General features: G+C 39.9%; 3 protein-coding genes across 5 annotated transcripts; 1 reads left to right on the plus strand and 2 right to left on the minus strand.

The window, feature by feature from the left end:
* The first annotated feature begins 34 nt into the window (after positions 1-34).
* On the plus strand, positions 35-5,616 carry LOC104454475 (uncharacterized aarF domain-containing protein kinase At5g05200, chloroplastic). The gene is given in 12 exon segments (XM_010069324.3): positions 35-303; positions 393-513; positions 1,000-1,142; positions 1,947-2,060; positions 2,218-2,406; positions 2,520-2,675; positions 2,819-3,084; positions 3,192-3,289; positions 4,304-4,482; positions 4,813-4,929; positions 5,151-5,308; positions 5,310-5,616. Coding segments are annotated over 12 exon segments (1,632 nt in total). The 5' UTR covers positions 35-234; the 3' UTR covers positions 5,332-5,616.
* A 464-nt stretch (positions 5,617-6,080) lies between these two features.
* On the minus strand, positions 6,081-11,204 carry LOC104454476 (protein ENHANCED DISEASE RESISTANCE 4). 3 transcript variants are annotated; one of them, XM_039316422.1, is made up of 5 exons: positions 10,944-11,204; positions 10,612-10,864; positions 8,785-8,952; positions 6,774-8,558; positions 6,081-6,675 (listed from the first exon to the last, which is right to left on the minus strand). In XM_039316422.1, exons 3-5 carry the CDS (start codon positions 8,903-8,905, stop codon positions 6,500-6,502), a joined length of 2,082 nt encoding a protein of 693 aa, XP_039172356.1. In that variant the 5' UTR covers positions 8,906-8,952; positions 10,612-10,864; positions 10,944-11,204; the 3' UTR covers positions 6,081-6,499. The 3 variants fall into 3 exon arrangements, with proteins under 3 accessions (XP_039172356.1, XP_010067630.2, XP_039172357.1); XM_010069328.3 differs by lacking the exons at positions 10,612-10,864; positions 10,944-11,204 and adding an exon at positions 10,375-10,590; XM_039316423.1 differs by lacking the exons at positions 10,612-10,864; positions 10,944-11,204 and having other exon boundaries at positions 8,785-10,355.
* A 1,398-nt stretch (positions 11,205-12,602) lies between these two features.
* Positions 12,603-16,759, minus strand: LOC104454477 (protein NETWORKED 4B). The gene is made up of 3 exons (XM_010069329.2): positions 16,614-16,759; positions 14,656-14,755; positions 12,603-14,411 (listed from the first exon to the last, which is right to left on the minus strand). Exons 2-3 carry the CDS (start codon positions 14,747-14,749, stop codon positions 12,838-12,840), a joined length of 1,668 nt encoding a protein of 555 aa, XP_010067631.2. The 5' UTR covers positions 14,750-14,755; positions 16,614-16,759; the 3' UTR covers positions 12,603-12,837.
* Between the last annotated feature and the right edge of the window lie 7,336 nt (positions 16,760-24,095).

Raw genomic sequence — 24,095 nt, forward strand, 5'->3', positions numbered from 1 at the left:
AAGCATTTTTTTTTTTTTTTCCGTTTTCTTGGAGTTAGGCCGTGATTTTCTCATTGCTCGACATACAATTCCACATTTTAAGCCCCCAGATACAAGACGTCGCCGTCTTCTAGTACCAGTCCAAGACGAAAACGGGACAGCGGAACACAAGCGCACACAAATTCTCGTATTTAAGGACGTTGTTTTGTTTGTAGCTGGTGGGAATTACAGTCCGCGTACGAGCAGAGACAAGAAATGGCGGTCTCTGCGATTAGGGGTGTCGCGTGTGGGCGTCTGCCTCAATTTCATTTTCATCATTCTCGGGTTCGGTCTCTACAGAATTGTCACTCGATTTTCAGTCTCAAGATTGGATTTTTATTTCTTCTTCCTTTTTTATGTTCTTGAATCATCAGTTGCAGAGTTCGAGCTTATCTCCGCGTTCAAAGAGGCTGCTGAACGGCCGCTCAAAGGGGTTCACTCTCTTTGCTCAGTACTCCCAAGCGCAGGATCTTTTCTCTTCTTCACGCCTTCAGGGTACTTGGTTTCTTTTCCTTTTCAGTCTTCGAAGATTCTTGGTTCAATATGTTTTAATTTTTCAAGATGGTAGCTGTTGGTTATTTAGTGGGCTCGGGTTTTACTCCGTGAGTGAGTGAGTGAGTGAAGATTACCTGAGCACACAGAAGGTGGTTGAATTTGTGGTGAACTGGATTAAATTCTTGGACGAAATGGATTTCTTTATTAGATGAGATATTTAGTGGCACTTGGGGATTTGATTTGTGGATTTAGTGGATTTCTTCGGTAGTGATTTAGTTGTTGCATAGTGCCAACTGCCAAGTGGTACATTGACCTGGAATTTTGTTGGTGCCAGTGGTTTGGTTAGTGTTCAGGCTTGGTTTTGTGGTGTTATAGACTGCTGGATCGATCTTTTTTATGGGTCTTGTCATGATGATGAACTTGCTGGTCCTGTAGTGTTTTGGTGCTCACATGAGCATAGGTTCTTTGATTTGGTTTTTCTTTCAGAAAACATTCAAAACTTGCCCAAGTTGGTGGAAGACATTGTCCAGACATCTATCAATACTGGTCCACGCGGAGCCTTGAGGCTTGCACAAGGTATTCAAGCAGTGATTGGAGTCGGCAGTGAGTGGCTAGCAGATGTATCCAAGGTGGGAGCTTTTTGATTTTATTATCATGATGAGTGATGCCTTGCGTGCATGTTTCATCCTAGCTCCACTCTACATGACTCCCTCCTGTGGTTGTTTCCACGGACAATAGTCCAAAGTCAGGAATGTTTGACATGAGATCGAGTAGGATTCTTCTTTGTTATTTCACACATGTGGACTTATAAAGAGTAATCAAGCAGTGGATACAAGAGCAGCTCTATATATTCTTGCAGGCAAGAATGGCTTTCTTCTGAAAGATGTTGATGAAGTAATATCCTCTCCCGTCATGATTGCCATGGACCTAAGTCCATCAGCCTTTTGCCCTTACAGAAGTCATAATCCATAATGCTTTACACTTTTAAGGAAGCATTTTCAAATTTTAAGTTAAAAGTAGTAAATGGTAATTTGTTAGAATTAAATTTTGCAGCAGAAAGCCATTGTTAAATTGGAGTTATAGATAGGTGGAATCATCCTAAGGCTTTAGGTTGAAGATAGAGAGAACTTATATAATTAAGCATGGAAGTGGCCTTTAGTGTCTCCAGCATCTCTTTTAGCTGTCTTTTCAAGGTTACAGCTGTAGTTGCATGCCTGTATTTGCTCAAGAAAATGTCTGTCTCTCATGTCTTGTACATTACTTATATGTGGGCTGCCTCTTCTCCACATTACTGCTTCATGACAAGAACCTTCTTTTTAATGTAGTTTCTCATCCATATTTAAGAAAAAAAACTTTGATTTGGTGGTTAGAGTTTATTTATGGTGATGCTATTATATTATTCTCACAGAAATTGTAATAATCCTGTTTTGTAGTCCGCAAATTCATCAGCTGGATTACCCACTGAGTTGCAGCTTGGGTTACTTTCCCCTGTTTATCTGAGGAAATTGTTTGAACGCATGGGAGCAACTTATATTAAATTGGGTCAGGTTAGCTCTGATACCTGAAGTGGCGTATCCAGAGTGTATATTTGACATGGGGAAAAACAAGTTCACTGTGCCAATTCATTTTCATTTTTTGGTTATTTAAGCGTTTCTTTGACAGGGTTTTGCAATAATTTTAATGGTTCTTCTTTTTCATTTATAGTTCATTGCATCTGCTCCCACTTTGTTCCCTCAAGAATATGTTGAGGAATTTCAGAAGTGCTTCGACAGAGCTCCTCCAGTTCCTTTTCAGGAGATCCAAGCCATCTTGCGTGAGGAACTTGGGAGACCAATAGATAGTGTTTATGAATATGTTGACCCAACACCACTTGCCTCAGCCTCAATAGCACAGGTTTTACTCATCTCTTCATTCCACTTCTGTCTCTTAATTACAACCTTTCGCCTTTGCACCAAAATTTGCATCATATGGCTAATGATATATGCGGTTGGAAATGATACATGTAGGTTCACGGTGCAAAGCTCAAAGGCTCTAGGGAGGACGTAGTGATAAAGGTTTTGAAACCGGGAATGGAGGATCTACTGGTGGCTGACATGAACTTTGTGTATGTTGTGGCACGCATACTGGAATTTCTCAACCCGGAATTCAGCCGTACATCGCTGGTATTACTTAGACTTGACTTTTGAAATTTGGAACATAGGGCTTCAATACTGCCTATGATATACACTAGCTATATATTGCCTGATTTTTGTTATCAGATATTCTGCTGCACTTTTGGCTTGATAATTGCATCTTCATTCAGTAGGTGGGTGTTGTCAAAGACATTCGTGAATCAATGCTAGAAGAAGTAGACTTCTATAAGGAGGCTTCAAACATTGAAAGCTTCAGGAAATATTTGGAAGTAATGGGGCTCACTAGACAGGCTACAGCACCGAAGGTTTATGAATATTGCAGCAGCAAACGGGTTTTGACTATGGAGAGGCTATATGGTGTTCCGCTTACTGATCTTGATTCCATCAGTTCGCTCGTTCCTAGTCCAGAAAATAGTCTTATAACTGCCCTTAATGTGTGGTGCGACCATCGTCTACAAACTCATGTGTGCCTGTTGTCACATCTTTTCTCGAAACACAAAATGCTATGTGAGGTTTGATTATGTAATTGGTTGCTATACTGTGTAGGTTTGGGAGTCTGCTTGCCTGTGAGACCTTCCATGCAGATGTGCATGCAGGCAATCTTTGGCTGTTGCAGGATGGTCGTATTGGGTTTCTTGATTTTGGTATGCATCTTCTTGTTTGTTTCTGCTGATGTTTCTTCTTCATCCCTTTGTCGATAAAGTCTGTGAGTACAGGTTTCCGTGAGTTGGCAGTTTATATGTCACATATACCGTGTAATGAAACTCCAGCAGCTTTAGTCTGGCAGTCTGGTTGATAATGCCTTGTCATCCTGTTTGTCTGAGTTAGCCACCTGGGGTTCCGCCCTTCACACATAATTGTCTTTTGCTTCATTGTACTTGGTTGTTCTTTCCCTTTTACTTTTTCCAAGTGAGGGATGTTGACCTGTTAAGATAGCAGTGTAGTTGCCTTGCTTGCTGCATGTCTCCCACCTAAACATTATGTACGCGATTCGTCGGGTGAATTTGATGTGAGAGCAGTTTTGCATCAATGCTAGCAACTTATCGTGAACAGTCCTAGTTGGAGGACGTTTCCTGTGAAATATGATGTCAAAAGCAAAATATTTGTGCAATACTGTAATAATGTTGCCCATTACTATGAGTTGAACTAACTCTTCCGGGTTTCGCCATTATTTGTTAAAGAATGAAAAAAGGATATAGATAATGCCTGCTCGTTTGACTATATCTAAGTTTATTATTCTTTTGCCAGTGTTCTTTTCTCAGACGTGTCTCTGAAGTACACCATGAGTATAAGCTGGATTTAAGTCTTGACATTGACATTTGTTTCTTTATGTGCTGTATCAATATGAATTATCCTGATAGCTTGCGAGCATGATTTGGAATAAGACAGGACCAACTTTTCCAATGATTTTATTGTTGTCCATTCGAGCAAGGTGTAGGCAAATAATGTATGTTTGAGAAGATATCACAGAGATATAGGGTTTCGCCATGTTTACTGTTCTGAAAAAGGTTAACAACTGTCTCTGTAATTCTTACTTGAGGCAGCAATTGACCATGAGAGAACTATAGTGGTGCCTATCTGTCTCTGTAACTTCAAGTGGGTGATGCCTTGCTGTGTATTTTTTCTTGTTATGTTATCAAACCCTTTAAATTTGGCAGGAATTGTTGGACGCATATCTCCAAAGACCTGGGCTGCCATGGAAGTGTTTCTGACATCAATAGCTACTGAAGAATATGAGTCCATGGCTTCTGCTTTAATTGAAATGGGAGCCACAAACAGAGACATTGACACACAGGCATTTGCTAAGGACTTGGAAAAGATATTTTCATCAATTCAGGCAAGAGATTCATGTTCACAGATTTGCTCTTGTTGCATACTTTATAGATTTTGAAAGCAGAGAACTATTGTTCCTTTGGACCATTTTAATGAGAAACTCAAAGAAGTTTCTCTCATCGCATTTGTTGCATTGATAATATAGCCTGTTATACACTGTTATAGAATGTGGTTTTTGGTCAAAAAGCCATATCTGTCAACTGCGCACAAAGTTATAGTCACTTATTTCATCGGACTACATTTTCTGGTTCTTTTTGAAGATGAACTTATTTTGTTTATCCATTTTACCAACAAAAAAAAAAAAAAAAAAGCTTATTTTGTTTATTCATTGCAGGATTTAGATACAGAAATTGTCATTGCAACAGCACGGGAAAGATCTACAAATGCCACTGCTGTCTCAGCAAATCTGGTAGTTGATGAGAGGCAGATGAATGCGCTCTTTCTTGATGTGGTATGATTTTATTTCAAGTGTTGCTGAAAAAGATTCGTAAGTAGGTGTAGACGTCATCATATTTGGCAGCAATTAGTTACTGGATATGCTGCTAAATCTTAAATGTTAAATGGGAACATGTTAATGGTACTTGACAAGTATACTTTGAGACCTATTTTTGGATCTTATTTGATGGCACTCGAATGAAGCAACTGAACTGATAAACAATTTCTCTGCCTCAGGTGCGGGTTAGTCAATCATACGGGCTAAGATTTCCTCGGGAATTTGCACTGCTCTTGAAGCAGCTTCTTTATTTTGACCTTTATACGCGTTTGTTGGCACCTAACCTCAACATGCTGCAAGACCAGAGGATATCCATCGTCTCAAATCGCAGAAGCAACTTACAGAGACCGTTTTAATTAATTCTGGGTTTAACGTGACAAGAGAAAGCTTTTGTTTCTTCCTTACCATATTCAGTATACAGTAGTGAACCAGATTTTTCACTTCATGCTCGAAGCAATACTCCAAAGCTGTTTTGTCTACAGCTGTGCTCCTCATGTATATTGTTCTTGCTTTTTGGGGCCAGGTGTGGGGGTAAAACATTCCCGTATACTTATATAGTACTTGCTAAATAATATGTCTTCATTGGACGTGGCTATTTTGCATGATGGGAAGCTAGTCGCCCTATCTGCAACTGAGTTTTTACCATTACTTGGCTCATCCTACAGGGTGTGGATTGTATTTATGTTTATGATGTCTTTTCAGTTGGATCAAGGGTATGATCAATTAATCAAATCATCGTTTTATATGATCTCGAGAATGCGCCACTGAAGTTGTGTAGCTGCGATCAGACAGATCCATCTCGAGGCAATCAAGGGGAAGAAACCTCCCAATTCTGTTTCTTGACGCTATTTGGCCTGTTCCCCAAGTCTCTCAGGATTATGAAAATGTGAGTCCCAAGTCAATCGTTCGAAGTTGCTTACCATCAAGATGGGCAAATGCATACATGAGATCGAGAAAGCCAGTAACCTTCCAGATTCATTCATATGAAAGCATAAGAATCAAAATCAGTGGCTTCAGCCAAAGAAAATATGCTCAGAACGGAAGATCCATCAACTTCAGGCCAATCCTCTGAAAGAAAAGAATGAAGAAGACCAAGCTCTCCGACTGTGTACACAATTCAAATACATTGTCATGAATAAAAAAATTTGTATTTATATCGGTTCTTTAAATCACAGAAGACTACCAAACACATCAGCATCTACATTCCTGAGAATAGAAATGCTTCAGCCTCAAAAAATTAAGTCCAGCAAATAACTCAACTATGGAGAAGCACCTATTGAACGCCATGTTTCACAGACCAATGTGATGTGCGGTCCACTAAATTTGCAATAATGATGGACCCTAACCTTATAATGTGGACAAAGAGCATGTAGTTACCTCAGCTGGCACATTATTATTTGTATCTCTCACTTTCTCACATAAACATGACTCGGGGGATGACAACATAACGGGTGACCAACACCTAAGGTTTTCTAAAAATTTGTAAATGCCTGCCAAAAAGCTTTGAGAATCGATAAATAAACGCTCTTCATTCCTTTAGCTTAGGATTTACTTGGGGTGGAAGGGCTCGCCCCGCCCCACTGGCTGACTGCCTTGATCCAGTGATCAACTGGCTAATTGAAGAATAGCCCATTAGCTGATGAAGTGCTGAACTGGTTTTGCCAGGAACTTCCTTGGTCTCTGAGGGCATTGCACACTTGCTCTCTGCAGAAGTTCCAAAAGAAGAAACATGAGAATAAATCTTCCCGTGGTGCGCTTAACTTGTGAGAGGATATGTGATGGTGTCAATGAAGCAGGATTACCTTCTTCAGAACATCCACAGTTGAGGTGAACACCATTATTAGCGGAGCAAGAACCGTGCATGACCTCAGAGCAACCTGAAAGGCCTCTGGAGGGAGCTTCCATTGCACATGGAGTATACCGAATTAGGTGTGTTCCTTCCTGAATTGAGAACTCCAACACCGTCAAACAAGAGCCACACCTCAGCCGATGACATCTTCTTCTTGAAAGGACAAAATCTGCAGGTACCAGCAGCAGCACCAAGCAATGGTAACAAACTATAAGTGGGGCCCCACCTGCGATAGGCCGGAAGTGTCTCTTGGAAAATTGACGGTCTTTTCTTAATTGCTTAAACTTCATTTGGCGATCCAACGAGGGGACTGCATACTGCTGGGAGCTCAAGGGAGAGGAGGCATATTGACTATACATGCTGCGACTTGAATGAACTCTATAGACTCCTTTATCGTGATTGGCGAGTGGAGGCAAGTGTACAGAGTAATGCCTGTCATGTGGGAAGCAATGGGTATAGGAGTAATCAGAGTTTCTGCTATTTTCCATGGTTTCCGACGAGAAATGTTTCCCCGAATAACTAAACTGCCGGGACACTCTTTCATTTCTTGTTCCATGGAGATTGTATGTCCTCTTTAGTTTATCCTCCAGCTCAACAACCAACCTCAGCAGTTCCATCTCGTCCTGAGAAGCGAACTCAGGCTTGTCTGGTAAACGACAGCTTGAGCTACGAACCAGATATTTGTGCACCTTGTTCAGGGGAGCCTCATATGTTTCTTGGGGATCCCATTGGAAGTTTGGTGCTCTGCCAGGCTCAAATCCCTCTAATTCTGATCTATTTCGGTATAGACCAGGAAGACCTTGTCTTGCATGTCTAATTATTTCACCTCGATCCCGCCTGCTAACTCTAATTGGGTCGGTCCCTCCATCCCTATGGTAAAATGACTTAGAACTCCTTAGGGGATGCTTCGTTCTAAAATTACCGTACGTCTTGTGATTCTCCAAGAAATTCTGCCTAGTGACCTGTTCTTCAGAAATGGCAAAATTCGCTTCTTTCCTTAGGGGATGCTTTGTTCTAAAATTAGGATCTGTCTTGTGATTCTCCAGGAACTTCTGTCTAGCGACCTGTCCTTCAGAAACAGCAAAATTCGCTTCTTTTGTATGATGAACGTACCCGCCAGCGCGTTGATTCTCAACATGAGTAGGAGATGGGTAAACATGATCATCCAATCCTTTGGCTGATGTGGAGATAGGTGCTTCTCCAGGTTCACCTCTCAGCATCGAGCTTGGGTGACCGTATTCTCCACTTGCAGAGATTAGAGAATCCCTCCGATCTACAATGTCAGGTGAAACGCTCTCATCAGGTTGCTCTGGCAGCTTTTCAGACATTGAGCTTTCTTCACTTCCGTCTATATTTGCTCTTGGAGTCTTGACAAGCAAAGTCTGTCCATTATCAAGAGAAGCAGGCTGAGTCGAAGACTGAACATCCCTTGCTCCTCCATGTCCTTCTTCATTGGACTCACCAGACACATCTTGCCTGCTTCGGTCTTTTTTAGCTACATTGGATGAGAATGACTCGCAAGGCTGGTCAGGTTCAGCATTGCCATTGTCAGATATGCGACAGCTGTCCACATTGCTCCGATCAGGTGAACGGAGTGTCGAGGAAGGAAGAACCGTTCCATGTCCTGATTCTTTTGAACCGTCATCCACAGAAGTCAATTCAGGTTTATTCTTCTGAGCATCAGCTACCTCAAGTAGTTCCGATACTGCACTCCCAGCTTCAGTTCTGCGATTTTTTGCTGCTTGCATGGAAAAACAATTAGATTTAAAATGCTAAGCCAGATACATATACTGCTATATCTACACACAAAGCAAGAGGAAAAAATCGCAAGAGTGGATTCCATATCAGGAGTGCAAGTTACAATTGATCAAAGTTGATGATCTCTTCTATTCAAAATGAAATAAATGGAAGAAATTCTGAAGAAAATTATCAAACACGGTCATTAAAGTTATCAGGTAAATTACCTCGAAGGACAGCGCTGCATCCACCGCATTGGTACACAGAAACATCCGCTGGCTCTGGAAGAAGCTGCCAACATTTTGGACACTTGACTAGCCGAACTTTACGAGTCAGTCCAGTGGTCATGTTTCTCCCAACAAACTGGCTAGATTAACCTATACATTGAAACTTTCCTAGCACGATGGAAAGTCAAATAAGAGAAAGTGAGATTCTAATAACATTGGCATCAAGGTGTTAACCCTTAACTAGACAACAGATGCTCGTGGCAAAAAAAGTGGGAGTTGAAGTTTTATGGCACAAAAAGCAAGTTGTTCCCATAACTAGAACAAGAAAACGAAAGTCCATCAAGCTTATGGACTCATGATGTACAAAGCCATTCCTAGAAATGCATACAAGCTGTTGGGCGATAACAGTTAAGCTGATATATGGTGCCCTTGTGATTAGGAAGGATCAGGACAATGATCATTGTTAGATGCAATTCCACTCTCGCACCATGGCAAAAGAACGTCTAGCTCACAGTTTCCTTTTTGCTCAAAACTATTGCTAAAATTTTTCTGGAACCAAACAAGAACCCATGAAAATGCCAGGATTGATTTACAGAAGACATCATGTTAGAGGATTATTCACATCAAGGATTGAACTCCAATCTGTATCATGCCTATCACCATTGTCAACAATCTATCAAAAAGTGGATATGAATCTGATATGACATGTCACAGAACACGTTGACAATATCATGTCACCATTAGCAGTTATGCTTGCATGGGTTGAATCACTCAACAGCAGGCTTGGCATAATAGAATCCTCAACCCTTCTACGCAGGGACATCTGGCTCTGCAATTACATTATGCATTTCCCAGCAACAAATTTAAATATTGCAATGTGCCAAAATGACCACATTCCAGCCAATGATTCGGTTATTTTTCTTCTCTCCCCTAAAATCCAACACTTAAAAAGAGTACTTGCTAGAATCGATAACGGATGCCAAAAAAAGGTCCAGAAATATAAGAAAAGAACAGAGATGACTTGAGACAGATATTATACAATTGCAATTTGCAGCCTCTGATAAGATGCATAACTGCGTAAAGAGAGATTTGGGATCAAAAGGTTGACTGTTACTGACAATTCTTCGAGCCACAGCAATTTCCAAGCAGAGAAGAAATTTTTGAACTATCTGCTTATTAAACAGGGAAATCAAGGCAGAAATCAAACTCTTGCTGTATAGAACTGTGGATGTTCGTGTCCTAATACAGGCCAACACAAATATAATGATATGCATACATATCTATCCATTATCTTGGGACCTCATTTTGAAACGAACACTCGGTGAAAAAGGAAAATAGAAGAACTGGGCAATCCAGTCATTCAGTTTCCAAAGCAACTGAATCGACAGAAAGTCACTGCCCAGATCGAACTGACTATACTAAAAACAAGAATCATCTACAGGTATGCCAGATCATTTATCAGGATTGGAGAGAACAACAAAATGAAGAAGAAAACATCATGTCAAATTGTCAACCCATGATTCCGAGGCAAATATTAAATGAGATCGAGTTCATGCACGAATCCAGATGAAGTTAGGAGACCCAACCAACCTTGGATGAAACACCAGAAACTCCGCAAGAAAAGAAGTACACGAGACAGAATTGATATTCTACCACATACAGAAATTACTCAAGGAAAATTCTTATGACGCCCGAATTGGAAAAAAATATTTAACTTTCTATTATCAAAGGGATGGGAAGTTAAAACAGAGCCGCTGATATTTATAAAACGCTTCATGCATTTATATCTTTAATTTTCCTTTTTTGGGGGGGTGAAGAACGACTAACCGTGGGAAGAACATAGAGGAAGCATCTTCTTTCTTTGCTTGAGAAGTTCGTACTTTGCTCGGTGTTCATCGTGGCATTCTCTCTCCTTTTCTTTTGCTGCTGCTTCGTCCTCGTTCTTGCTTTCAATGGAATAAAGAGTGCCCGGTCTTCGTAGTTTTTCGAGCTTTTTCAGTCAACCCCAAGAAGGAAAGCTCTCTCTCTCTCCCTCTCTCCCTCTCTCTCTAAAGAGGATATCACTGCAATGAGGTGAGGCCTGCCCGGATTGCATGTCGGGCGTTAAAGTGGGCAGCCGACTATTTAAAGCCAAAACGGGGTGACGGGTCACTGCTTACCTTTGACTGGTCTCTCTCTGTTCACCTTCCTCTCGCCCATCCTCTGGAAAGGTTGTCTTGCGAACAATCAACAGTCCATTGTCGACTTGATTAACTTCCTTGACGTGTTAAGCTGCAATCACAGGACAGGATTGTCGTGAACTGGGTATCCTTTCTTACGAATCTTGAGTTCGGGGGTCTCACATCTTATCGCTCTCTTTAATGAATCTCGAGTTTGTTGACTGGTTTATGCTTACGTGACACTTCATTACCGTGTTTGGCAGGTAGTGGACTAACTGATGAAAAGGAAATTCAACGGTTAATGTGCAGAAATCCACATCGTATGCGGATATATGTACGAACAAGAAATTAGCAGTTAGCCATTCACTTGTACCTCTGTATGTCTTTGAGCTAAAAAAGATAAAGTTGCATAAAACATAACATGATATGGGAAAACAAATAAATTATACAGAAGGCTGTGTGCCAAGTGCTGAAGAATCGATTGCCCCACACTGAGGAAACAGGAACAGGTAAAATGATTCTCAAAGATTTCAACAACCCCAACTGGGCCAAACCCAAATCTGAAATCAAGAAAAAGCGAGGACCTTATTTAAACAAATGCTCTCAAATTCAAACACCAATTGACTCTGCCCGCCCGAGATGCCTTCCTCTAACCAGCTTATCTTAATCGTAATTCAGAGAAAGGCATTTATCAAGACCCAGTCAATCATGATTAAAACTTTCCACTGGGGCCGGGAAATGTTTAATGAGACCAACGACCGCTGAACTTGCAGATAGCTTCCCGTGAAGTTTCTTCGAAGGCAGACTGCGTGAAGAGCAAGACTTTGACTTTGCTCCTTCTGCAGTGAGTAAACAAGATTTGCACAACCTATCAAGCGCTTTAGGCTATCACCTTTTGAAGTCAAATTCACCAAATGTGTACTGAACATTGATACTCGGTCCACACTCCATAAAAAATAAAACTTCATGGAGACAACTTATGACCCAATTTTTTTCATTTTTTCTAAGCTGTGTTTTGCATTGATTGGACATGAGTAGGTCCCCCATCCCCAGGCATTCTAGTGCTTTCCTTTGGTGCTAAAAGAATTCAAAGCTGACACAATTATTTTATTCCGTCCGATGGTCAAGTACTTTGACGCTGGCTCCTTGCCGTGTAGAGGACTCAAATTGAAACTCAGGATTTCACATTGTAAATAGCAGTCCATGTTTCCATACGTTAGACTAGATAGAGTGTTTGCACGTAAAAGAAGTCATAGTTTGGTGTTAGATTGAAACCGTCCTTAGAAGGCGAAATGGGACAATAGCGCGATGAAATCACACAAGGGAAACGAAGGACGCCAAACGCCGAGACGGACTTGGACAGACAGGGCACTGAAAACCATTTAATCTTTTGAGGAAATGGGAGACAAGACAATCATACGAATTGCAGACCGGTGCCAGGTTGTCCTCCAGTGCTAAAAGAAATGCAGTAGATAAGTGTATAATTTACGTCTCCTTATGTACTCAATGTGCTGGAGGGACACTAACATTCGACAGCAATAGCATGGGCTCATGTGCTACTTTTGCAATGATGACTCATGAATAGATCCCCCGCACGTTGCATCCCACCAATGCTCAACTTAACTAGGTTTCCGAGGTCTCTCCAAATAATGCTGCAACTTTCTTTAGCTGAACCAACTTTGGCAGCCCAACTACTAAAAAAACCCAGCCCACAAATTACCCACCGGACTGCATATGACAAAAAGCAGAGCATTACACCTTTGCACATAGTAGGACTTCCAGTTCAAACTATAGATTGTCACCAACAGAATACAACATACACAGATCATACCATGGACATTGTAATTTCACGGGAAACAAAAAATTAATTGAGGCATGTGCAAAGCAAATCAACTTATGAGGCTTGAACTGCATGTCGTTTGTGTCCAAGAAAAGCTTGACGAAGTTCCTGATATCCGCTCCTGTAATGTTCCAATGAAAAGCAAAGCTGCCGTATGGCCTCCCTCTTCTTCTCAGCTCCATCCGATATCACCACTTTCTGACCATCGACCTCATTCTCTAGCTGCTCCACTCTTGATCGCAACTCCCCCACAAGCTTCTGTGCGTGTGCAGAACCAGCAATCAGTTCCTGGTGCTCCTTTTGCAAATTGCACATATGCTTCTCCATTTGCTGCACTTGATCATTCTTAGCGCTTGCCTCAGCTAAGAGGTTTTGAATCTGAGCAGCCAACCCATCTTTCTCTGCCACCAGCATGTCATATTTCAGTTTGAGCCTATCGAGGTCTTTGTTCAACTCTTCCACTTGGTTATCTTTACTAGCAAGTGATTCCTTCAAGTGATGGATATCGACTTGCATATCGTTCTTTTCAATATCATGCCATTGTTTCATTGCATTCATTTCATTTTCACGAAGCCTCAAGTTCTCTTCCAACAATTTGCTCCTACATTCCCACTCCTTCAATCCCGCCTCAAATGTTTGTTGCCTTTCTTTGCAAGTAGCCATTTGTAGCAGCAGTTGTTCTTTCTCAGTGACCAACTTTTGCTGCGACTCAGATAGTGCAGCTCTTAAATCCATGATTGTAAGATCACGATCAGAAACATCAGATTTGTACCCAGAAACCAGTTCCTGCAGTTCCAACACCTGCCTTCTCTCTGACTCAAACTTGGCAGTTAGCAATGCTGTACCTTCATTTGATTTCTGCATCTTTTCTTGAGCTACTTCAAGCTCTTTCATCAGCATTTCAGCCTTTTGGCTGGAGTCTGAAATATGATTTTGAAGTTCAGCAATCCAGTTCTCCAGTTGCGAAGCTCTTGCATTTAAATCTTCGATGCTGGCATCTCTAGCTCTGATCTCATCATGGGCAGCTTGAAGCTCAACCTGCAAATCACCAGCGACTGTTTGGCCCTTCTCGAGGGCACTATTCAATCTGGCTATTTCATTTTCTGACTGCTGGAGCTTTTGGTTCAAAAGCCTTAGCTCTTCCTGATAACAGATGTTTTTAGCAACCAGTTCCTTGTAGCTTGCATGTTCTTTTATCTTCCTTATACTATCCGTACTGAGCTCACTGTTCTCCTGTTGCTGTCCAATGCCATTCATTTGTGTAACCTTGCTGTTGTAAGTACTCTCAGTGCAGTTGATAGATTCTGATTCAGAGTCCGAGGAAAATGAAGATGACTCATAGTGTTCCTTTGAAATGTCAATGCTGCTGTCACCAGAGCTAAAAGATGCACCTGTACCAGGAGTCAGTTGCGGAGAGCCCTGTTCTAATCCGGATCTCAGAGGTTCGGGATTATGCCTTTCCAACTCCAACTGATCACAGTGTTCAGCTAATGCATGATACATTTTGTAGAATTCCTCAACTAGAGCAATAAGCTGGGGCCTCTTTGGATCATATATATCAACACCATTTGCCAAACCACTGCCTTCATCCATGAGCTTCATAATTTCCTTGAAATTGCGGTTCATATCTGCGGACCACAAAATTTTTCCATACTGTCACGATGCATGATGCAGCCCACAAAATTATGTAAGATGATATTTGTTCAAATAGAGGTTTCGTAATTTCTTTGAGAATGAAGGAAGCCATATCTCTATTTATAAAGCATGCTCAATAAAAAAAAAATGTTTTCCCTAATGAAAAAGGAAGGTATCTGATAATTAAGGATCTACAATGACAAGTAAACAAGGAGCTACTAGATCTCAGATGCTTACACTGAAGATTTTCTGAAAGCCATGTGGACTTCATAGGATTAAAGTGGGTATCCAACCAACTTGATTGCAGCTTGTCTGAGTCTATTCTCTCCATATCAACCTGGTCACATCAAATGGTACAGCAATGCCATATGAGAACATTAAAATCTCAGGCATTTCTCCCTTAATGGATTTACACTTGCTGAAAGACTAAAACGGAAACAATCAACGAAAAATAAAGATATAAGAGATCATTTTAACACGAATAACACCTAGCCATCCTCAATATCAATGGGCAAATAATATGAAGATATCCCCAAACCAAGTAAGCTAAAGCGGTAAAGCAGAAAAAGGCGATCACTCAGATTGAAGTGATTTAAAACAAGAAAGTACTCCAGTAATCAGCTAGGGGGATTTATTTATTTATTTATTTATTAACCTTTGCTACTTTGATAATCAGAAACTTACGATAATTGAGCAGATGATGAACACCATTTCATAGGTTTTAAGTTTCGTGGTTTATAGCTTTATAATGTGGCATTCGCAGATTTAATCAGCTGTTATCTGACATGGTTTAGGTACTACGTTAGTAGATTATCACTTGATTAACTTATGCAAAAAGCATAGCTCTTACTGCATATGCATGCAAAATTATCATCATGAATGACTAACATATAGACACCATATTTTAGTGTTGGAAAAAAGTAAATAAGAGCCGAAGAAAAGGATAGCTGAGTAATATTTCCACAGCTACTTTTGTCCTTCACATCACCAAGCCTTTAGATGCCACAAAATTAAACTTTTCATACTAGGAAAGACGTACAAGCACTGGAACTGCAAGAAGTATGAAAAGGGAAGAACAACCGTCTAATGGTGATGCAGTAATAGAAATAGTGAGGGGATGGGTCCAATGGCAATTGATTTTAAGAATTTCCTATGAATTTGTTCCCACGGTACAACCTCAATACATTCATAACCCATCTTGATGAAGCTTATGGGCTCGTGTTGGGACTATTGCAGCAAAGGTTGGCTAAATGACTTCTTTCCATTCATGACAAAAGAGACCTCTATACAAGCCATGCTTGAGCTGGCAAATTAGAAGCAGACATTCCACATGCACAACATGCCCAGATAAAATTTAGGATGAGTCAAACTATGGCTAAAACATATAACGGATGCATCTCCACCCGACCCCTGTGTTCTTGATGCAGGACACTCATGCAAAAGAAAAAAGAGATACATTATAGCTAGCTAGCAGTAACCTTAAAGTAGATCTACTGAGTCATGCAACTCTATCTCCCGAACTGGTTCTGTTTTTGCAACACCGTTCAGTTGTCACAGTTAAAGACGAATTAAATTATACTGGAACCAATAATGGGTTTATGTGGAACGAGAAAAATACTACAAGAAAACTTGCTTAGACAGCCCAAAAGCAGATTTTCTGGAAAATCACCGATGACCAGAAGCAGGCTCACAAAAACTTGTTCAGTTTTGTTTCAATGCTGCTAAAGCCGCTAGTCTTCACTCTATTAATGGAACAATGCTCTCTTTTCGCCTGGAAAAAAAAATAGGTGAGTACAAATCTATACTTCTTCAACTACCCAAGAAACCGATGTACCCCAGTAAGGACAACCCAGCTCAATTCTCCTCTCCAGACGAAGGCAAAGTGGGAAAAGCACGCGTACACAAAGAAACACGCCACGCCACCATTTCACTCAGCCAACTCCTCCCGTATCGCACTCACGGCTGGAAAGCTAAAATCTTGACCAGCCACAGAGACACGCATTCCAGTAAAAAATGAAGGGCACAGACAACCATCAACGATCCCCAATTTCTGAAGAAAGAAAATCACGCAGAGCCACGGCTCAAGCAAGCAACACATGCAGCAGCGGCAGCGCCTAACGCTCCAGATCTACGCGCCGAGATGTGCGCACAGGAAGCACAAGCAACGTTTTTGAGGAGAGCCCAAGTTCACTTACCTCCTGAGAGCTTGAATTGCAGGCGGAATCGAACCTGGTAGAACCCAGAGAGAGAGAGAGAGGAAGAGAGAGAGGGAGTGGAGACAAGGAGAAAGCGGCTGAGAGGGAAAAAGGCTCCAACTTTGGGAGGGGTCTCTTCCGGTTTGCCCGCCTTTTTGGGTCCGAATTATTTTTAGTCCATTTCCCCCAAAATACCCTTCCCACCTTCTTTTCCCTCTTAAATTTCCAAATTTCGAATTTCCAGATATACTTTGACCAAAAACAAACTAAACAAAGAAAATTTTCCAGCTACTAGTCTTATGTCGCTTGTATTATCCCCTCGTTGGTTTTTTTTTTTTTTTAATTTACTGTTTAATTCGTTGGATTCGATTATCCAAGTGAACTTTTTAGTTTTTTCTTTTTTTTACATTTATTTATAATGCTCACGTTAATTGTTTTCTCTTTTGATGCTACAAAGAAATTCCATGAATAGAATAGGAAGAGAAAGCAAAGAGCGTGCAATCGGGGCAGCATCTCAAATAAAGTTTGCATGTACAAACAATCTTCATTCATTTTTTGGAATTTGATTAATTGATCGACGCTATAATTACTCGGATGCTACTAATCATTATTATCCATTTCTTTGTTGACATCATGTAGAGGGTGACATGCATCGTTGATGACTTTGACATACGTGATATTTTGAATACATTTATGATTGTGCGTTGATTAAATTGTAACGGTGATGTGACCCCTATTTTTGATATTGTGGCGCTCAGCTTATTCTTGATTTAGCTTCATTAAAGGCTTACTTTGCTTAGAGGGAAAAAGAACACAAAACAGCTCTTCTGGAGCATCAATCAAACTTCAAATGCTGATTGCCGACCTCAACACATTTTGAAATCCCCCCTTCATTTCTCTGAAATCCAGAATGTAATAAAAAAATAAAAAAAAACAAGTTGAGTAGACATGACCCTCCCTCGATTAGGCCAAACTAAATAAGAAAAATACAATTAGTGTACTACACACTAGTCTTTCTTATGAAACACGAATCGATGCTTTAGAAATTAAAAATTCCCTCATAAAGCAATCTCGACCAATCTTTCAAGAGTTATCCTTAACACCACCGATTAAATTTCATCCAATGCCAAGATCAAACCCCCAAAGCCCTTGGCTTCCAAATCAATTGGAGCTCATTAAGGTAATGTGTAGGATCAAAAGTCATATCTAAAACATCAGTTCACATGTACTAATAACCTCCGTTTCTCTTTCAGAATTTAATTGGTCGACTGACACTATAATCACTCGGATGCCGCTAATCACTATTACTCATTTCTTTGCTAAAATCATGTAGAGGGCGAGACGCATCATTGGCAATTTTGACATATATGACATGTCAGACGCGTTTTTGACTCAATACCAATTAAAAATTGTAACGGTGATGTGACCTTATGTTGATCTTGGGGCATTCGACTTGCTCATTTGATTTAATTCCACTAAAAGCTTACTTTTCTTAGGGGCGAAAAGGACATAATACGGCTCTTTCGGAGCATCAATCAATCTTCACATGCCTGTTGCCGACCTCAACACATTTCGAGATCCATAAAGGAAGAAAAGACCAAGTTGAGTAGACATGACCCAATCGCAATTAGGCCCAACTAAATAAGAAAACATAATTAGCGCTCAACACACTAATTGTTCTTTGAAACACAAACCGATGCTTTAAAAATTAAAAATTCTCCTTATAAAGTACCCTTTCAATCAGTCTTTCGAAAGTTATTGTTAACAATAGCAATTTAAATTCCACCCAATGCCGAGATCGACACTAACCCCACTACTCTTGGCTTCCAAATCACCTTGAGCTCATTAAGGTAATATGTTGGATCAAAAGTCATATCTAAATCATTAGTTCGCATGTACTAATAAACTCCATTTCACTTTCAAAATTTGATTGGTCAACTGACGCTATAATCACTCAGTTGCCACTAATCACATTTCTTTGCTAAAATCACGTGGAGGGCAAGATGTGTCATTGGCAATTTTGACATACGTGACATTTTGGACGCGGTCATGACCCTGTACCGATTAAATTATAATGGTGACGTGATCCTATTTTGATCTCGGGGCATTCGGCTTCCTCATTTGATTTAGCTCCACTAAAAGCTTACTTTGCTTAGGGGGGAAAAGGACACAAAACAGCTCTTTTGGAGCATCAATCAATCTTCACATTCTTGTTGCCGACCTCAACACATTTCGAAATCCATAATGAAAGAAAAGACCAATTTGAGTAGATATGACCCAATCTCAATTAGGCCAAACTAAACAAGAAAAGATAATTACAATTAGTGTTCGACGCACTAATCCTTCTTTTGAAACACGAGTTGATGCTTTAGAAATTAAAAATTTACTTATAAAGTATACTCGATCAATCATTCGAGAGTTATTGTTAATAATCCTAATTTAAATTTCATCCAATGCTAGATCAACACTACCCTCAGGACTCTTGGCTTCCAAATCAACTCAAGCTCATTAAGGTGATGTGTAGGATCATTAGTCATGTCTAAAACATCATGCATTTTCCGACCCCCAAACTAAACAAGAAAAGATAATTACAATTAGTGTTTGACGCACTAATCCTTCTTTTGAAATGCGAGTTGATGCTTTAGAAATTAAAAAAAATTACTTATAAAGTATACTCGATCAATCATTCGAGAGTTATTGTTAATAATCCTAATTTTAACTTCATCCAATGCCAAATCGATACCCTCACGACTCTTGGCTTTCTAATCAACTCAAGCTTGTTAAGGTGATGTGTAGGATCATTAGTCATGTCTAAAACATCAGGCATTTTCTGACCCCATCAATCATTCGAGAGTTATTGTTAATAATCTTAATTTAAATTTCATCCAATGCCGAATGGATACCCTGAGGACTCTTGGCTTCCTAATCAACTCAAGCTTATTAAGGTGATGTGTAGGATCATTAGTCATGTCTAAAATATCAGGCATTTTTCGACCCCACCAAAACCCAAAAAGTCCTGGACATAAACATCCCCACGTCAGCCAATCCAACATTACTGGTCCTCTGACCAAAAAAAAAAACATTAATGGTCCACCATTTTAATTATTTTAAAGGCTCAGGATCATTAAATCTTTTGCCTTTTGGTGGCAGGTGGAACTTCGTTTTCCAATGGCAATAATTTTCCCGTCCGCCAATATTTGGATGCACGGAGACTCTGCAACTTGCAAGGATAAGATGACGACCAAAATTGGGCAGTTTGCGTTTGTTCTGGGCTTAGCATCAAGCAGAAACAGGTCGAAAATTCCTCCTCGGATTCTATATCCATCTTACCCAGAAATTATTCTTAATTTTATGAAGGGGATAAATGACGAGACGAGTCGTGCTGGATTTTTCGAACGTGGTGTTTGTATGTATGCGAGCGAGGTGTTGGAATTATATTATAATACGAGATATCCATTCCTTTATTGACGTGATACCTTGGATCAAATGCGACATGACAAAGCAAGTTTTTCCGGGACATGTGTAAGATGAGGTAAATCATGTGGAGGTTTATGGTATCGTGGCAAGTGTTCCAGAGATATTTATCGAGTGATGGCTGTGATTTACCATGGTTTGATACATATTAACCCAGGTTACTGTAGAAGCACGAGAGTGAAGTTTGCGGGCCTCGTTTAGTGCTGCTACTTTTGCATCCCAAAGCTAAGATCACGTTCACTTTGAATAAAGTAATTAGTCGGTGGAGAGACTCGAGCTATTGATCATTCGAGGGGGGAAAATGCTTCAATTTGATACAGATCACCGTTTATCCTTTCATCAAATTGCCTAATGAGAATGTTGACATCCACAACCGAAATGCTTGTCTAGATTAAACCGAGGAAGCATCGTAATGAAATGAGTTTTACATCATAGAGCGAGAGCTCATGATATTATTCATATGCAAAGACACGTCTCTAAACAATTATTAAGAGTACAAATTTTGCAGATTTGGCTCATGTAGAGGATCAAATAATTGTAACTAGTATCAAAACATAATATGCTTCAATATATGCGTGATTTGATGGTGAACTAGGCTCTTACCCAATATGATAAGGACAAGGCATGTTCGCCCAGGCTGGATTTCTTAGACAATATGTGGCTTCTAGCAAATTTATCATAGAAGTCAAAGGGAGCAAGAAATGGAATGGATCGAATGATTCGATCAAGAAATAAGCAGAGCATGTTTGCCACAACTCACATAGAGGATCAAACAATTGTAATTAGTGTCAAAGCAGGATATCCTTCAATATATGTCCGGTTCAATGATGAACTAGGCTCTTAGTCAATATGGTAAGGACAAGGCATATTTGCCCGGATTGGATTTCTTAGACAATATGTTGCTTCTAGTAAATTTACTATATAAGTCGAAGGGAGCAGGAGATTAGAATGGATCGAATGATTTGATCACGAAATAAGCGGAGCATGTTTGTCGTAACTTACATAGAGGATCAAACAATTGTAACTAGTATCAAAGCAGGATATCCTTCAATAGATGCGTGGTTCAATGATGAACTAGGCTCTTAGCCAATATGATAAGGACAAGGCATATTCGCTCAGGCTGGATTTCTTAGATAATATATGGCTTCTAGCAAATTTTCTATAGAAGTCAAAGGGATCAATAAATTAAATGGATTGAATGATTTGATCACGAAATAAGCGGAGCATGTTGGTCGCAACATGAAGCGTTCTTTTCACGGGCTTAGCCCACATGAGACTGCATAGCCGCTGCACACATATCAAAGTTTTCTCTTTCTTCAAGATGAACTTTTTCAAGTAGTAAAAAGGTCAAATTGACCTCTTGTTCCTAGTTAGAATCATAGTTAGTGGCAAAATTAACACCTCTATATCTAGGGGTGTCAATTGATCAATTCGGTTCAGATTTCCACCGACCTGAACGCGAGTGATAGACATACTTAATACCCAAATCGAGACTTGAATCGTACAAAATCCTAACCAAAGGGAAAGTTCGGGTTTTCAGCTTTTGCTTTGCATCCTTCAATTACAGCAAGTTCCAGATATAGAACGATGTGGATGGATCCTGAGATCGCCTGCGACAAGGACGGATCATGAGAACGCCATGATCGCGAGCTCCATAAGATCCTCGACGTTCAGCGATGATAAGGCGCCTCCAGATCTAGAGACGATGAGGCTCCATGACTGTCAATCTCATAAAGATCTGGTCAGCCAGGGAGAAGAGAAATAGAGCTTGAATATGGACAACCATAGACACATTTGAAGATCTAAACGTCCATGAACGCATCTGTTATGGCTAAGTATGCAACTTAAAAGGAGGTGAATTTTGCAAAATTATCAAAATTAAGTTTGATATATGCAGCAGTAGTTAGTATATGCAAGAATAGATTCGTTATATCGAGTAAGATGCTCTTATCAAACGGATATATTAATATATAGAGAGATAAAAAAAGATGCAAGCAAATTTTATAGTAACTCGGCTTAAAACAAGCTTATGTCTACTCTTATACACTAACAATCATCACTAGGTTTGATTTCACTAGTAATCATTTGACTCGTTACAAGTGCAAATTGCTGTTCTTCTTCCCAAAAATGTTAGATCACACTATTACTTTACAAGCTTCGCTATAACATTGGTATACTTTTCAAATGAGATTACAATCAGCAAAAATTTTCGATAGAGTGAAACACATTCAATCTCCTAGCTAGTCACTGGAGATCTGCAAGAGGATCAATTAGCCGTTGGAATTGAAGGACACAATTACCGCAAGATTTAGTTATCCATACAATCAAATCTTTGCATAATTGTAAGGGTTCCTCAAGTAGAATTGACCATGTTTGGTAATAAATCATTCCTCTTAATTTTGTAATAAAGTAGTTGATTTATTTCCAATCTTCTTTCCATAATTTCAGTCCTTGAAGATAGCCACACGACATTAATCAAAGGAATATATGGATCTTCTTATCTAAAGTAATAAAAGTAATATACACATTATGAGTATATTCTTCATAATCGTTATAGTCAGCTATTTATATCAACAATTTGAGAGTATATCCAAGCTACTTGTTGGAATTCGACTTACGAACTGCTATCCATTGGTGTTCCTTATTATCTTAGTGATATGAAACCATATAAATTGTTCACCTTATTTGGTACCTCCAAGTTTCTATGAACTTTCCGTTCTTCACGATTTGTTCACCTCTATGAAGCTCAATTAGTTATAGCCAATCTTTCACGTCATTTTTCGAATACCTTCAATATTGGCAAAGCATTTCTCATATCAACTTCACTTGAGTCTCTATCTTATGGTCCCTCCAAGTATTTTGACAATTATGACTCTACCTTGCTATTCACCTATACATGATACCTCCAAGTTTTACCGAATTTTTTGTTCTAGGCTTGTTCACTTCAGGTGCATCCAGTCTATAGACTCCTCAGCACCTAATGCATTGGTCACCCTCGATAGATAGCTCCACAACTTTAGACGATCCTATATCTCATATGATCTTACTCAACTAAAACACATACTAGTATTTTTAATTATTTCATCATCTTTAAGACATCATTAAAGTTTTTTCCCACGACATCGAGATTCAAACTGTCATGGAAGAGTTGAAAGACCGTGGAAATGATGAGCTGTTCGTGTTGATCTAGAGGAGCGCCGCCAAACATGAAAGTCGGGTGGAGTTGGATAAAGGAGATTGACATGTCGAAGGGCTACATGATGGCAAACTTTGCGGAGGTGTTGAAGACTGATGGGTGTTGTCGGATTTGCCGGTGAAGGTGAGGAGTTGGTGGCGGAGATGCTCGGATCATAATAACTGAAATGAAAAATATCATGGACATGTCTCCAACAACCACATAAGGAGGGGGATTAAAAATGGTTATTTTGGGTTGGGTAGATGATGGAACCGAACCATCAAAATACTCATATTCCTTTGCCTATGATGCAAACCGAAGCACTAGAAATTTCTAGTTGGGTCAGCTTGAGTATTTTTGACACACCTAGTTATATTTTGGTCAAGTCGATGGAACTGTCACTAAAGACGGTTCAAGACCAAACTAGATACCTCTTTTAGTTCTTGTAGAGTACACTAGCAATTAAAATAAAAATGAAAAATACAAATGATTTTGAATATGGAGCAAAGTAGCCAAATTCTACTCAGTAGACACTTAGCCTAGCAGTAAGGGAAGTTGGTGCGGTGAGAACATTTAATTTTTAGTGTGGGGTTCAATTCCTATATTTTGCAAAGAAATAAGTATGAGAGAAAGAGATTAATGAGGGTTATAGTAGGTCGGACAATTAAAATTAAAAGAAAGCTGCCAATTTCCATAAGGATTAAAAGTAAAAAAGAGGAGTCACTATTCACCGGTCTTCGCCAAGGTGGGCTGAATGCAAGCTTAGTGCGGACCTTGGGCCGGCAGTACACCACTTCTCAAGCTGGTGCGGCACTTGAAATGGTCAAATTTTC

Source organism: Eucalyptus grandis, chromosome 7, assembly GCF_016545825.1.
Source record: "Eucalyptus grandis isolate ANBG69807.140 chromosome 7, ASM1654582v1, whole genome shotgun sequence".
NCBI classification, from domain to species: Eukaryota; Viridiplantae; Streptophyta; class Magnoliopsida; order Myrtales; family Myrtaceae; genus Eucalyptus; species Eucalyptus grandis.